Source organism: Ambystoma mexicanum, chromosome 1q (assembly GCF_040938575.1).
Source record: "Ambystoma mexicanum isolate Mex_15411 chromosome 1q, UKY_AmexF1_1, whole genome shotgun sequence".
Classification (NCBI taxonomy): Eukaryota; Metazoa; Chordata; class Amphibia; order Caudata; family Ambystomatidae; genus Ambystoma; species Ambystoma mexicanum.
Window position 1 is genome coordinate 310,021,224 of NC_090922.1, and position 14,376 is coordinate 310,035,599.

Genomic DNA, 14,376 nt, shown 5'->3' on the forward strand with positions numbered 1-14,376 from the left:
GAGGGACGGGCACGACGTAACATACGCATGGTGGGACTACCAGAAGGAGAGGAGGGTCAGGACCCGACAGACTATATAGAAAACATGCTGCTGCACGAGATTGGCGCAGGAGCACTCAACCAAGGCTTCAAAGTCGAGATAGCGCACAGAGCCCTAATCAGGAAACCGCCACTGGGGGGGTTCCCCCCAACCGATTATCGCTAAAATCTTAAACTATAAGGATAGGGAGAAGATCCTGGAACACTTCCGTAAGGGAGGAACGATATGCAGAGAGTCAGCGACAGTCACGGCCTACCCGGATATAACTTTCTGGTGCAGAGACGGCGGATCCACTATGTGGCGATCAAGAGACATTTACGAGAGGCCGGCTTCAGGTTCATGCTGCTATACCCGGCAAAGCTGAAGGTGCTGCACAAAAACAAAGCACTGTTCTTCGAAACTCCTGAAGATCCAACAGGCTGGCTGGACAGGGTGGGCTGCCCAGAGGGTGCGGATAGCCAGTCAGAGTGGGCAAGATGAGTGAACTTGCACTTGGCATCTAGCAGGCGAATGTTCGGATGTGTAGCTGTGGAAGAGCGGAGGTAACACTAACTTTGACATTGTGCAAGAAAGGTGACCTTTGGAGACATTGTAATATTGTGGACGTTGGACCTGGGCAGTGATGGTAGTGTCATAATTCCTGCCCCTCATGTCCCCAGCTCTCCAAGATATCAGGCTGGAGCCAGGCCATGATCACCTACATGGCCCTCAAAGGCCTCTCCATCCCTCCAAAGACCCAATTGGAGTCAGACTTGGCGCTTGTGGCACCAGACTCACTCACTCCCATAGGATAACATTGGGGATTGGACTTGTAGTGCATTGATGGGGACAAGATGGATGCCCCCACATATTTCGGTTTCCAGAACTGCATGAGCAGTCTAGTCTTTTGGGTGTGGTTCAGCCCAGAGACACCTGGGATACCCAGAGACTATTTAAGCCATGCCCAGGCTGAGAAACATGCTTTGTGTTTTCTGCACCTGCAGAGTGACACTCACTGTGTTCGGATCGGTCTCCAGTAGGCCTGCATCTATCTTCTGCGCTCAGCTCCTGCAAGAACACCGTTAGGAACAGCCTTACCTTGCGGCGCTTCTGCCCATCATTCATTGCTTCTTCTGTTCTGTGGGCATCTTTGGCAGCGTCATTCCCATCCTGGCACGCCGCTTCCTAAGGAAAAGGGAAAAGAACAGAAAAAAGGCATTAGTAAGCATTCAGCAAATCTTCGCTTATTTTTAAAGACTGTACGAGCTTCAAACGCTTACCTGAATCCCAGCCGCTCTGGGGGAACTCTGTCTCCGGAACTTCTCATCCATCTGCAAGAGGGAAAAGACACTCCAGGTTAGTGTGGAAACATCTAGAGGTGCCGCATACCGCGCTTACTCACCGCATTTCTTCTTCATAACCGGCATCCACACTGAAAATGTCGCAGCACCTAAAAGACACAGAAAAATAACTCGGTTCAATACAAATACGAAAGGGTCGCATCGCGCTCTCACTCACCTTCAGCGCTACTCATCTCAGCAACACGTCGCCGTCCCCGGACGCCAGCCATCATCTAAGGAAGGAAAGGAACGAAGTTAGAGAACTGTTCAAAAGACTCATTATACTTACCTGTCGGACTCTTGCCAGTGAAGTAACTAGGCAGCAACGAGCATGCATCAATCAACGTGCCCCTGCGCTGAAAGCAGGACGGAGAGCACACTTTCCAAGAAAACAAGGTGAGCAGTGGATCAAAGGGAAGGGTTGGACCCCGGGGAAGAAGGGGTTCAAGCACATAGAGACAATAGGGAGTTAAACTCTACCAATCCTGTGTTTCAGGCCCAGTCTCCAGTCGAGTAGACTCCAGGGAAGGGTTCAAGGTCGTAAGAGGTCAGAACAGGCTGAGTGACGTCCCCGTGGATACCAGGTGAGCGTTACAGGTAGACATTTAACAAAAGGGGATTGAACTTAGACATTTGGGATATAGTCTTCTAGACCCATAGATAAATATAGCAAAGGATAAGTGCACAAGCAGCTGGAAACATAAACATGCGTAGCAGACTGTCTCATTAATGCAGGGACATGGAGGAACACGTTTCTACCCCCAGTAGATAGATTAGTTGGGACACCAGTAGTGCCGGGTCCCCCTGCAGGGTTCTGAGTACCGACAGTAGCCGGGAAAGGACTAGATGCAGGATTACCTGAGAAACAGGGAGGGAGTTGGGCAGCAGTTTGGATGGGGTTAGGGGTGGGCAGTAGGGTAGTTGGGCAAGACGGGAGAGAGCAGCAGTTGGGGATGGGTAGGGAGGGGGGTGGGAAGGGTGTTGGCGAGTTTGAATGGGTGTTCTATACATCACTGCACACGGGGCGTACGGCAAGGGAGGAGAGAGGTGGAAGAGCTGGGCAACAGTTGGGTTGGGTAGGGGAAGGGCAGGGGTGGGAGGGGAGTTGGGGGGCGGGGGGTTTGCTGTGGAATTTCTCAGGGAACGAGCTTGCACCCACGCGCTGCTGCGCATGATGCAGAAGACAACGGAGGACAGAGGTGGGGTTGGGTATGGATGAGAGATGGGAGACCTTAAGATAGCAACCTGGAATGTCAGTGGGCTCAATAGTTACTTGATTTGATTGATTTGATATATTTATTAATAGAGCTCTTTACACCAAGGCGCTCTACAATGGAACAACATAATACAAAATAACAACAAAAAATAACATTGGGAGCAAAAATGTACATGTTGAATCATTCAACAAAACAGTGCAAAGAGCAATTAACTGAAGGGGGAGGGGATTGGGAATAGGTGTGGGGGGGGTAGGAGATGGATTGGACGAGGGAAAATGGAAGAGAGAGAGAGAGAATCAGATGAAGGGAAGGGGGGGGAGTAGAGAGGGCAGAGGGAGAGTTTTCAAGGAGGAGAATGGAGGAGGAGGGATTTAAGGGAAGTGCAAAATGAGGTGAAGGTTGTGGTAGAGCGGATTGTGAGAGGGAGCGAGTTCCAGTGCAGAGGTGCAAGGAGTTGGAAGGAGCGGAAACGGGAGGAAGCGCAGGGGGATGGAGGTACAGTGAGAAGGAAATGGTCAGTGGAACGAAAGGAACGGGAGGGGGAGTAGGAGAGAAGGGAAGGGAGGAGAGATAAGGAGAAGCAAGACCATGGAGGGATTTGAAGACAAGGCAGAGAAAGTAAAATTTTAGCTGTAAGTAGAAAGGTAGCCAGCCAAGGTGAGAGAGCGAGGAAGAGATGGAGTCACGGGAGGTAAGGAGACAAAGCGTACGTACAGCAGAGTGGTATATGGATTTAAGAGGGGCAAGCTGAGATGCGGGAAGTCCAAAGATTAAAGAACAGCCGTAGAAGAGGCGGGAAAAGATGAGAGGGGAAATTAGGAGTTTGGTGGCGTGGAATGTGAGAGAGGGACGGATTTTGCGAATATTGTAGAGGTGGTATCGGCAGGTGCGGGAGGTGAGTGAAATGTGTTGCGAGAAGGTGAGAGAGGAGTCAAAGAGAACGCCTAGATTATGAGCTTGGGGGGAGATAGGGAGATTGGAGGAAGGAAAGTGAATGAAAGGGGGAAGAGAATTAGAGGAGAAGAAATGGACTTCGGTTTTATCGGTGTTAAGAGAGAGAAAGTGGGAGGATATCCAGTTCTTGATGGCGGTGAGGCAGGAGGAGAGCTTAAGGTGGAGGTCAGGTGAGCAGGAGGAGAAAGAGTTGTGTATCGTCAGCATAGAAATGGAGGGAGATGCCAAACGAGGAGATAACGGGGGCAATGAGGGAGGTGTAAAGAGAGAAGAGGAAAGGACCAAGTACAGAGCCTTGAGGAACACCGTAAATAAGAGGGAAGGAAGGAGAGGTCTGGCCTCCCCATGATACAGCAAAGGAACGGGAGGAGAGGTAAGAGGATAGCCATTTTAGAACAGGGCCTTTAAACCCGAAGGAGGAAAGAGTGTGGAGCAGGCGTGGATGATCGACAGTGTCAAAAGCTGCGGAGAGATCAAGGAGAATAAAGATAGAGGATTGCTTGGCATGTTGAGCAGAGCGGAGTGAGTTAAGGATAGAGGTGAGAGCAGTTTCAGTGGAATGTTTGGGACGGAAGCCAGATTGGAAGAGAGGAAGTAGTGACAAAGGATGAGAGTTGAGTAGACAAGGCGCTCAAGAAGCTTAGAAAGGAAAGGTAGAAGAGAGATAGGTCTGTAGTTAGCAGAGGAATACGATCAGGTTTCTAAGGAGGCAGAAGATAGATATTGCCCTATTACAGGAAACTCACCTCACGAAAGAAAAAGAGGAGGTGATACGGAAGAAATGGAAGGGGACTACCATAGCGGCAACTTATTCAGCATATGCTAGAGGGGTAATTACCTGGAAAGCACCACATGTCCCCTTTCAGTTATTACAGTCCACATTGGAGTCAGACGGGAGGATGGTGGCAATACGGGATTGATAGAAAATAGAGAGTTGTGTATCATTAATACATATGCCCCGAACCAAGACACTGTGGCCTACTTTAAGACCTTGCCTAGTAAAGTTAGCCTGTACCTGGCGGGGGTGTGGTCATCTGGGGAGGTGACTTTCAACTGCACGCTGGACCCCAGGGTGGACCGATCAGACAGGAAATTAGACAAACCTAACCCCGCCGCCAAAACCTTGAGGAACCTGTTGGGAGACTTTCAGCTGGAAGATGTATGGAGGCTACACCACCCACATGATGGACATTATTCGCATTACTCGGCCCCACAAAACTTGTACACATGGCTAGACTATATGTTTGTTACTCCGGAGATGACGGGAGGGGGGGAGAGTGCAGTGGGAACACAAAGTGTGGGTCCTCGGACCACTCGCCACTGATCTTAACATGGCAATACTTGCCTCCTAGAGCTAGGATCCCAATGTGGCGGCTCAGAGGTGAAGCATTGAAAGACAGTGTTCAGTGGGGACTTGAGGGAAGATATTGTGGAATACTTCGAAAATAACACAGGAAGTGTAGAATCTGCTTGCACTCTATGGAAGGCATTTAAAGTGGCGGTGAGGGGATCGCCTACATCTAAATCCAAAGGGCTCCGAGGAGGCATAACACAGGAGTTACAAAAGGCAGAGGCGAAATTAGAGGCAATCATGCGTCGAGGAGATATCTCTGGAGGATGCCGAAAACATAAGCCAATTACAGCAAGAGTGTGGAAGGCACTGGGAGAGATTATGCAACTTAAATTATAAGAAATACATAGAGAGGCAGCACGCTGGCGGGGAAAAGCCAGGGTTGGTTGCTTGCATGGTTATATAAAAATGATTCTCCTAAACCAGCGATCAGAGCAATAAAGGGGGGGGGGGAATGGCCAAATACTTGATACCCAAGAGGGCGTGAACGGAGGGTTCTTTGAGTTCTATCAACAATTGTATGTAGACGTTGAAGGGGGTGGATGGAGTGAGATAGTAGAAACGTTGGAGGATATTGGCTTACCTAAATTGACTACTGAAGAGAGAGAGAACCTAGATGCCTCAATCACATTGGAGTAAATGGAAGCAGTGGTTAAGCAATTACCGACTAGTAAGGCCCCGGGAGCGGACGGACTCCCCAGCGAGTTTTACAAAACATATAGGATGGAAGTGCTCCCCCCGTTACTAGCAATGTTGAATGAAGCGTTAGAAACAGGGATACTGCCAGAATCCCTGAGAGGGACAATCATTATTCCGCTTCTCAAACCTAATAAGTCAACCATGCTGAACCAGGACAGCAAGATACTCACAGCTGTGTTGGCAAATAGACTGAGACAGGTCATAAGCAAATTTATACATCCGGATCAGACCGGATACGTTCCACACAGAAGCATATCCAACAATCTCAGAAGGCTCCACCGCGTCATGGAGCAAACAGAAGGGGACTCGCACGAGTTGCAATTGTTTCATTCGATCCGGTGAAGGCCTTTGACTCTGTCAAATGGCTTTGGCTGATAGCAGCCCTAAAAGAATATGGAATAGGACCCGGGTACCTGAAGTGGGTGAAACTGTTGTACAGTTTGCCACTAGCCAGAGTCAAGACGAGAGCGATTTATCTCAGATAGTTGGCAACTCAGTAGGGGCACCAGACAGGGATGCCCTTGGTCCCCGATGCTGTACATCCTCGCACTGGAAGCCTTAGCGATATATCTGAGACAACAATACGAGGTGGTGGGGATCTACACGAAAGGAGGGCCACACTTAATATCATTGTATGCAGATGATATGCTGTTATACCCGAGGTATCCGGAGGAAAACCTGCAATACATATTAGAAGTAATGGAGCGATTTGCATTGCTCTCTGGCATTGCAGTTAACCCCAAGAAGTCGTGCATGTTCCCCCTGGGGAGATATAAAGGGATTCCGTGAGAAAACCTACCAGTATTACAAATACCCAGGGAGACTAGAACCTTTAGATACTTGGGGATTGATATCTATCATACGGTGGAGGCAGAATATAAACATAACACAGAGACGACAGTGACAAACATTGAGAATAGCATGAGACTCTGGGCTAAGCTCCACCTGGCCATGGTAGGGAGGGTGGCACTGTTGAAGATGGTCGTATTGCCTAGGTTGTTAGACTTTTTTGGGAATATCTCATACATGATACCCAAGCGATTCTTTGTTACACTTCAGAGCATATGTAGAGGTTTAATTTGCCACAACATCAAGAATAAAATAGCACTGTGGAAACTGCAGAACATGTATGACAAAGGGGGCATAAAATTGCCCAACTTTGAGGTCTATTTGGCCAGTCAAATACAATATGTGGCTAAGTGGTTAACGGAAGACTCGACATCAGAGTCAAGATTGTTGAGGTCTGAATGTGTTCGTTCTTTTTGAAAGAGTGGATATGGCTGCCTAAACAAGAGCTAAAAGGGTGCACGAGGATCTTAGAACTGGGATGGAAGATGTGGCGTATGGCTTGCCAGGCCATGGAGAACCCAACCCGGTGTTCTCTGCAGGAGATGTTAGTGGCATTGCTTAGAGTGGATGAGCAACTGAGGAAGACTATTCGTAAGCCTTGGGAACCGGTGGACATTGCAACGCTGAGAGATGTATGGCAAGATGGGAAGGTAATGGAATTCAATGTACTGGTAGAAGATACTGGTCTATACCTAGGGCAATATATTACTTGTACTATATTGGCATGGCGGGTGAGAGAAACATGGTCCGAAATAGTGCTGGAAGATCAACCCGACACGGCTATAGAAACAATTTGATATCTCAGAGGGGGGAATGAAGGGGGGGGGGGGCGGCACGAGGTCTCCCGAATCTTTGAACTGCTGATGTGTGGGAAAGGAAGTGACCACATGGACTGAGCATTAATAGTGAATAGGATAAGTTCCCAAAAGTAGGGAACTCATGTCCCCTGCACACTTTCACAGGCCAAAAGGTAGCCAAACTCTCATTAAGAGTTTGGCTCCCTTTTGGCCTGAGAAAGTGTGTAGAGTATGTGAGTTCCCTACTTTCGGGGTCTATCACTTAAGCAGGCTTTAATCACAGGTAACTAGACCTCTTTTCTAGGGCTAAGAACAGAAAGTGCCCTTTCTTTACCTCCAGGGGCAGAGTGGGCAGGACCTCTTTGAAAGATGGCCCATTGGGGCTCCCTGTCTCAGTATGATTTTCCTCTGATTCTTCTTCTCCACATTGGCCTGTAGAGATTCTCCAACAGCAGGAACTCCACTTGCATCCTGATAGCACCTCAGTGGCCAGCACGCTTCGGAGTCCTCACACATGGTGGATTGCTCAGCTTGGCAGCATAGTTCCTGAGCACCTCACCCTGGGGTTATCAGCAGAAAATATGGACATAATTCAGGCAGCCAGGAAGTCCTTTACCCAGGTCCAGTACAGATCCAAGTGCACCAGGTTCTGTTACTGGGCTCTGGACAAGCACACAATCCCTCGTCCTGCCTCCACGAGATACTTTCCTTTAACTCAAACCCAATTGTGCAAAGACAGCTTGATAGTCTCACCAGACTCTATATTCCTGTCAAGAGAACTCCTCCGGTTTGTGATTTGAATATCGTCCTTTCATCATTGATGCCCAAACCCTTTGTACCTGTGGCTCCACTTTGTCATGGTGGATGGTTCTTTTGGTGATTCTCATGCCTGCATGTAGAATCCCTGAGATCCAGGCCCTATCGTCTTCCAAGGCCTGTGCTATTTTCTAAGGGAAGTTTCACAGACTAACCCAACCCTTTTTGCCAACTGTGATTTCCTCGTTCCATATTATCAAAGAGGTGGTATTCTTAGTCACCACTTTTGATTGAATCCCCATTCTCCAATTGACATTGCTTTCTCAATGTCAGGAGATCATTAAAGTTTTACCTGCATTGAACTAAACCATTCAGGAAATCTGGTGCCCATTTTTCATTACCTTAGTAGGTCTGCCCTCTGGCTCAGAGACCTCGACCCACTATCGCTGCCAAGTGGCTAGTCTCAGGCATCGGACACTGCTATTCAATGATGAACCATGAGCATCCTAATGGCCTTCATGCTTGTGCGATCGGGCCGTGGTTTTCAACGCAGCGTTCACTGGGACGTTATTACCATGGCCGCCACACTGTTTTCACAATTTGCTTTCTATACAGCTCCAGGAATGACGTCAATTTTGGACAGGCTTCACTACCCATTAGGGGTTGCCCCCTCCCCAAAGCGATTGCTTGCTGTGAAATCTCCCATCAGTATGGAGGAAAAGGGGGTGGGACTAGGAGTAAGAAACAGTTATTCACTGTAGTGACTACTGTACTCCCAGTCCATGGTTCCCTTTCCTCCATACGACCTGCACTCCGTCCCCTGTCAATTGGTTAGTTGTATTTGACAAGCTGTCACTGGCTGACGGGCGATGCCGATGGAAGGATCCAGCGTGTGTGTTTGCGCACCCAGAGACACCCGTACGTGTGACAAATTTAAAAGTGAAGTTGTTTTTTTTTTTTGCAGTGCAAAAGGCTTCTGCCCATTGCCATGGAATGGAGTCCCATCAGGACTTTTATGGAGGAAAAGGGCACTATGGATTAGGAGTGACAAAGTGACAGGTTTTAGGCCCATGTGCAGTTTAATGTCTCAGGTGAAGGTATCTGGCAGCCGTTTGCTTTTTCTTACCAAGCAGTTCAGCTGTGCAATTTAATTTTGTCTCCAGAATTTCTGAACCAAGCATTAAAAATCAGAATTTGGAAACATAACATTAGCAAAGTGACAATTCTAGGCCCATATACTAGAACTAAGTCATGGCCCCTTCACTAAATTATCTGCTTGACCCATTTTACCCTGGCATTCCACTCCTGTTGGATCATCTGGGTCCTCCAAACTTTATCCCAATCTTGCTTCTTGAGCCATCGTGGCCCCTTGCTGCTGCACAAATCGCTGCTCCTATGCCGTCTTGTAGAGCTGGTTTACAAAGGAATGCGCCCACCTGTGCATGCCCATCTCGTCCACCTCCGTTTCCTTGCTAGCTAATAATGACTAGTTCGTGTCATTTATTCAATCCAGTAAATGCATCAGCAGCCCTGGCCATTCTGTTCGTTTCCCTTTGATATATTAGTTTTGCAAAATGTTACATTTCCAATACCAGTTTCATTCCATTTCCGGCTGCTATGAGCTCATCTCAAAAGCTGTTTGCCCTGTTCAGTCCCACTCCTCATTAACTAAAATGGATTCCACCAAATGTTTTTATAAGCAATTTGAGATTAGGATGTGTACAACCCGCAATGTCCGTTTTAAGAAGCAGATGCAAAGTATTTTTTCTTCACCTCACATTTTCAATGTGGCGGATTTGTCAAGATTTTGTGAACATTTTCCGATCTACAAAGCTGTGCTTTACGTGAGAATGCAAATCGGCTTATTTTAGTGTGTAACAAACCCTTTTCAAATGCACTTTGCTTGTTAACATTTCGCCATGGTTTGAATCTTGGCATTCTGTTTTCATAATATCCGAATAGCTTATAGCTTTGTTCTGCGCACTCGTATGTGTGCATTGAGATGTAAGCAATACACGACACAAATGATCCCTTACGCAGTTCTTCATTCCCTTGGCGGTTTGCATAGAAAAAAATGTGTTTTAAAAATACAGGTCTTTTCTGGTTGTAGGTCAGCACATCCCATGTCGCTTACAGTGAACGCATGTTTTCTTTACCAGTGTCAAATGGAATTGAAAGGGCTTTAATAATGGCGTGTGTATTTTTCTTGTGATTGGGAAAAGGTTTGCCATTGTCAATGGCTCTGTATGCACATATGTAAATAAACGGTCTGTCAAAGTTAATATTGCACTATGTTTCCAAGCATGTTTGTTTTAATTGAATTAAGAGTCGTTCAAACCACAGCTGTATTTATGCAGTTTGACACTGCCAGCCTTCAAACTCACCACCAGAAATGACTGCTTCTGTTAATTTCCTACATCTGAGTGTACCCACGTCTGTACGAGTGCTTTCACACAATAGTGAAGAGTTTACACTGCTAGTTCTTTACCCATAAAATGATTCTTAGATACATTCCTTCGTCCTGCCTCATTGGGTTGTGTGGAGATGCATACTAATCATCCCTTGCATTGCAGAGGGATAATCATGTAGGCTACAACGGCATATGTACACATGACAAGTTCCTCAAGGACTCTCGATTGGTTTACAACTTTCCATATTTATTTTCTTGTGTATGTGTATTGCCTTGGGAATTAATTTGCTTTTTCCTGGTCAGGTCAACAGAATAGTGCGAAACTTGATTTTAATGTTGGTTTCCTTCTTGATCTTCTCAATAGGACAAAGTAGTGGTTCAGTCCATCATTGGCCTTCAGTCGTTTTTTGAGAACAAGCTAAGCAGTCTGTTTGGAGACTCGAGGATCTTGTCTGTGATGGGAGAGGTTATGTCTGAAGAAGATCAGCGTAGCGAATGCAGTGGCCTTACTCATCGAAGCTCCCCTGTCAGCACCAACAGTGACTTTTTTCCAGTTGTGAAACCAGTAACGGAACAGCAGTAACCTTTGTATCAGTTACCCATATTTGGGAGACAACAATTATACAGACTACAACATCGTATATGGACCTGAAAGGAAATGTACATGTATTGGACTTTTATGTAAGAAAGTTCATCTTCTGATGGCAGTTGTATGACATAAATTACTCGCTTGATACTTTCTGGTGACTATTGGGAGCAACTGGCATCTAGTACACCTGAGCAAATTGTGTTACATGTTGGACAGTGGCCATTCCCTCGATCAGAGATAGTAAGACACTTGCTGCCAAAACGAAATGTGTCTGACTGTTAGGAATAAAAACTTTACTCCCTTTGACTTAAATTGTAAGCTTCCATATTGGTAAAGGTTTAACATGCACAGGTTCCTAAAGTGCATATTGGGCCCTTAATCCCAGTCATCACTTGCACTCTTCTCAACTCATAACATGAAGGAAGGACCTTAAATATTTCCTTAATGCCTTTCAGTTAACCACCAGACTTTTGTTAACCAAAAAGAGAATGTTGTCTGGGTTGCGCCATGACTTGCTGAAAGATCAGATCAAGGGCATGACAAAGCGGTCTCTGGCAATTTTCTTTAAACATGTTTGTACATTTGGCTCTAGCTGTTACTAATGGAAAATACAGGTCTGATGTTCTTAAGTGGAAAATGCCAATGAGACTTTTATGCTCTTTATAGGCCGATTCATCTAATTGCGCTGTAATTAGATGTCCTAGAAACCTTTTTTTATTATTTTTAATATTGACATTTCAGTGGTCAGGGTTGCTGTTTAGCCCTTTTTTTTTTTTTAAACCTACAGCAGGTGCAAGCCAGGCAATCTTTTATTGAAAACTGGCTCGCAATGTAAGTTGCAAGATCTAAAGTCTACACCAAGCGGTCTTGCTATATTATTATTTTGCTATTTGTTATTATTTGATTAGTCTTGCTGGTCTCCTCCTTTTTATCTGCCTTTTTACAAAAAGGCACAGGGTAAAATTGAATCACGCAGATCTCACAAAGTGTTGGGTTTGGGAAAACAGTTTTCTATGGACCTTCTTGAAGTAGTGTTCAGATTCTCTGTACAAATAAACAGTTCTCTGTGATCGCATAACTGTTGTGATTGCGTATTGCGAAGTACATGCTATAGAAGATTAAAAGAGATCCCTGCAATACTCTGCCATATGGCCACCTACAGAAAACCTTTGTCTCCTGTAATCTAGCGCTTCCACTTCTTCCCACTTAAAAATGTATTTTGTTGCACTGTGAGAATACACCTTTCAAAACCTTTTTTATGTCGAGTTCATATCTTAGGTTTACACTCGAGCCATTGCTCAACACAATCCGAGGTTCGTTTTCTGTTTGTTTACTCACATCAAACGAGCTGTAGGGCATCATGGTTTGTTATTAGTAATCATCCGTTATGTTAGTAAATGTATCTAATTTTCCACTGGAATCCAAACAGGGTTTTTTCCATAATGAAGCTGTTAGCCCAGTGTCACGGAAACCAACCTTAACACTACAAAGCACCCTCTACCTTTAAAATAATCATTTTTAGCCTTGGAATTCTTTTGATGAGGTGTTATATCATGCCACACGCACATGGCTTCTTGTGCTCTCCGCCCGGTCCCCAGCAGGTGAGCTACTTCCGCTGTTAAACAGTTTAACTTGTCTACTATATGCCATTGGTGGTTATGGATTGGTACGCGACTTGGAAGAAATCTACTCAACATGTAGCTGTAGCATTTCCACCTCCATCAAAAGCCATTAATGCGCATGCTTAATGTTAGTTTTCCTTTTAATGGTTTAAAAACGTAAGCAAGTGCATGAATTTAGTGATGGTTGGCAAACTATCAAATCCATACTTTAGAAACTTCTAGTTCACTTGCAAATGTGCTCTTTCCATTTAATATATGGTGGCGCCGTCTTTTTGTTTTTTGTAAGCAACCTAAAATAACATCTGAGGTTTCCGTTGCATCTGAGCTACTGCTTCGGGCTGAGGCCTTGATTACTCTACCAGGGCCTAACCTCCACTGGTGCTTCCCAGATCACTGTTGAGATATGTACCTTAATTTTCTCCATTTGTATGTGGCTTTACCATGTTCTAATAAAATCCTATCCAAAATGATAACCTCCTTGTGACCACAGGCCATTTGATGGTTTTCCAGCTGTTGCATGTCACTCTATAATGTTATAAGAATGTAACCCGCTCTAGCATCCAAAGGCATTTTGAACTTCATTGTACGACTGACCTGTTCCTCTTCTTCTATGCTCTTCATAGTTGGAACTTACTGGGATCGGGCCAGAGGCATTTTTGCCTGAACAAAATAGTCCCTCAATCTGATTCACTAATACAGCCTTGCCCTCTGCATGCTGCCCACTTCCCGCCTATCCAGGTGCCATTCCCTGCCTTTCCCCTTCTGGTGCTACACATTCCCTCTAAGCTCCCACACAGCCCATGTTTTCTCTGCACCGGATGGTAGAAGACTCCAGCTTCTGGTGCCCGTTGTGCTCCAAGTTTCCCTTGGTATTTCCTCTTCTGTTTTATTTTCCCTCCTGTGTCCTGGCTGCACAGTGGGTAAGTCCCCTCCACTTATGCTGGGTAATACTGTTTTATCTTCGTGCACAAGCTGCAACAGACGCATCCCCCACCGTTCTGCGAGTGCGCTTAGGAAGATGGACAGCCCGCCAAGAGACCATGAAACGGCGGCCATTTCCTCAGCAGCACCCATGGCCAGGGAACTCCCAGGCTGATATGGCTCAGTTCTGCCAGGGGTTCTCAAATCTCTGCTCCACTGGGCAGGGATCCGTTGGTTCCGACCGTTCAGTGGTGGGCAACATAAATGCATGTCACGCACGCTTGACTGGCAAACCACCTCATTGTTCCTGCTGTATAGCGACCTGTGGTTGAAGAGGGTAATGGAACCGTCATGGTACCAGAAATATACTTCTTGAGGGCCAACCAGCTCCTGCAGCTTCCCCATCAGAGTACAGGATTCTCTCCTCATTCAAGTTGCTAATGCAATCTTCAGCTTTGAAGGTTACCTATGTGACATTTTAAGGGAGTCTTTTATTACACCACCAGCACTCTGGTTCCTCTCTAGCTGGCCTAACTCCTCCTGGTGACATTGACCGTTTCTGACACAGGTTCAGCCCCTTTAGAGCTTCCTCCTTTGCCATTAGCTCTGCAGCTTATGATTCCTCCGGCGGCTCTACCGCCAGCAAGCCCCTATGGCTCATCCTTGGGTCAAAGTGGACCCTGCTTTGTCAGAGAACCCATAAGGTGGTGATGCTACAGATAATTCAGACCAGGAATTACCTTTTACGTTTCATGAGAAGGTCATGTGTGTCTTGGGATTTCTGGAGATCACCGTGCCAGAGTCTCCTCCTCCTCCTCCACTGTTGGCTCCTAGGAGTCCTGAAGGGTCACAG

The 14,376-nt window shown here is 46.3% G+C and overlaps 1 protein-coding gene across 1 annotated transcript in view; it reads left to right on the plus strand.

Moving 5' to 3' along the window:
- Positions 1-12,058, plus strand: part of TRIM28 (tripartite motif containing 28) — a 980,216-nt gene extending 968,158 nt beyond the window's left edge. Inside the window, exon 17 of the mRNA XM_069639014.1 lies at positions 10,756-12,058. Coding sequence (XP_069495115.1) covers positions 10,756-10,974 — 219 coding nt within the window. The 3' untranslated portion in view covers positions 10,975-12,058. The remainder of the gene's footprint in view (positions 1-10,755) is intronic.
- Positions 12,059-14,376: the final 2,318 nt, after the last annotated feature.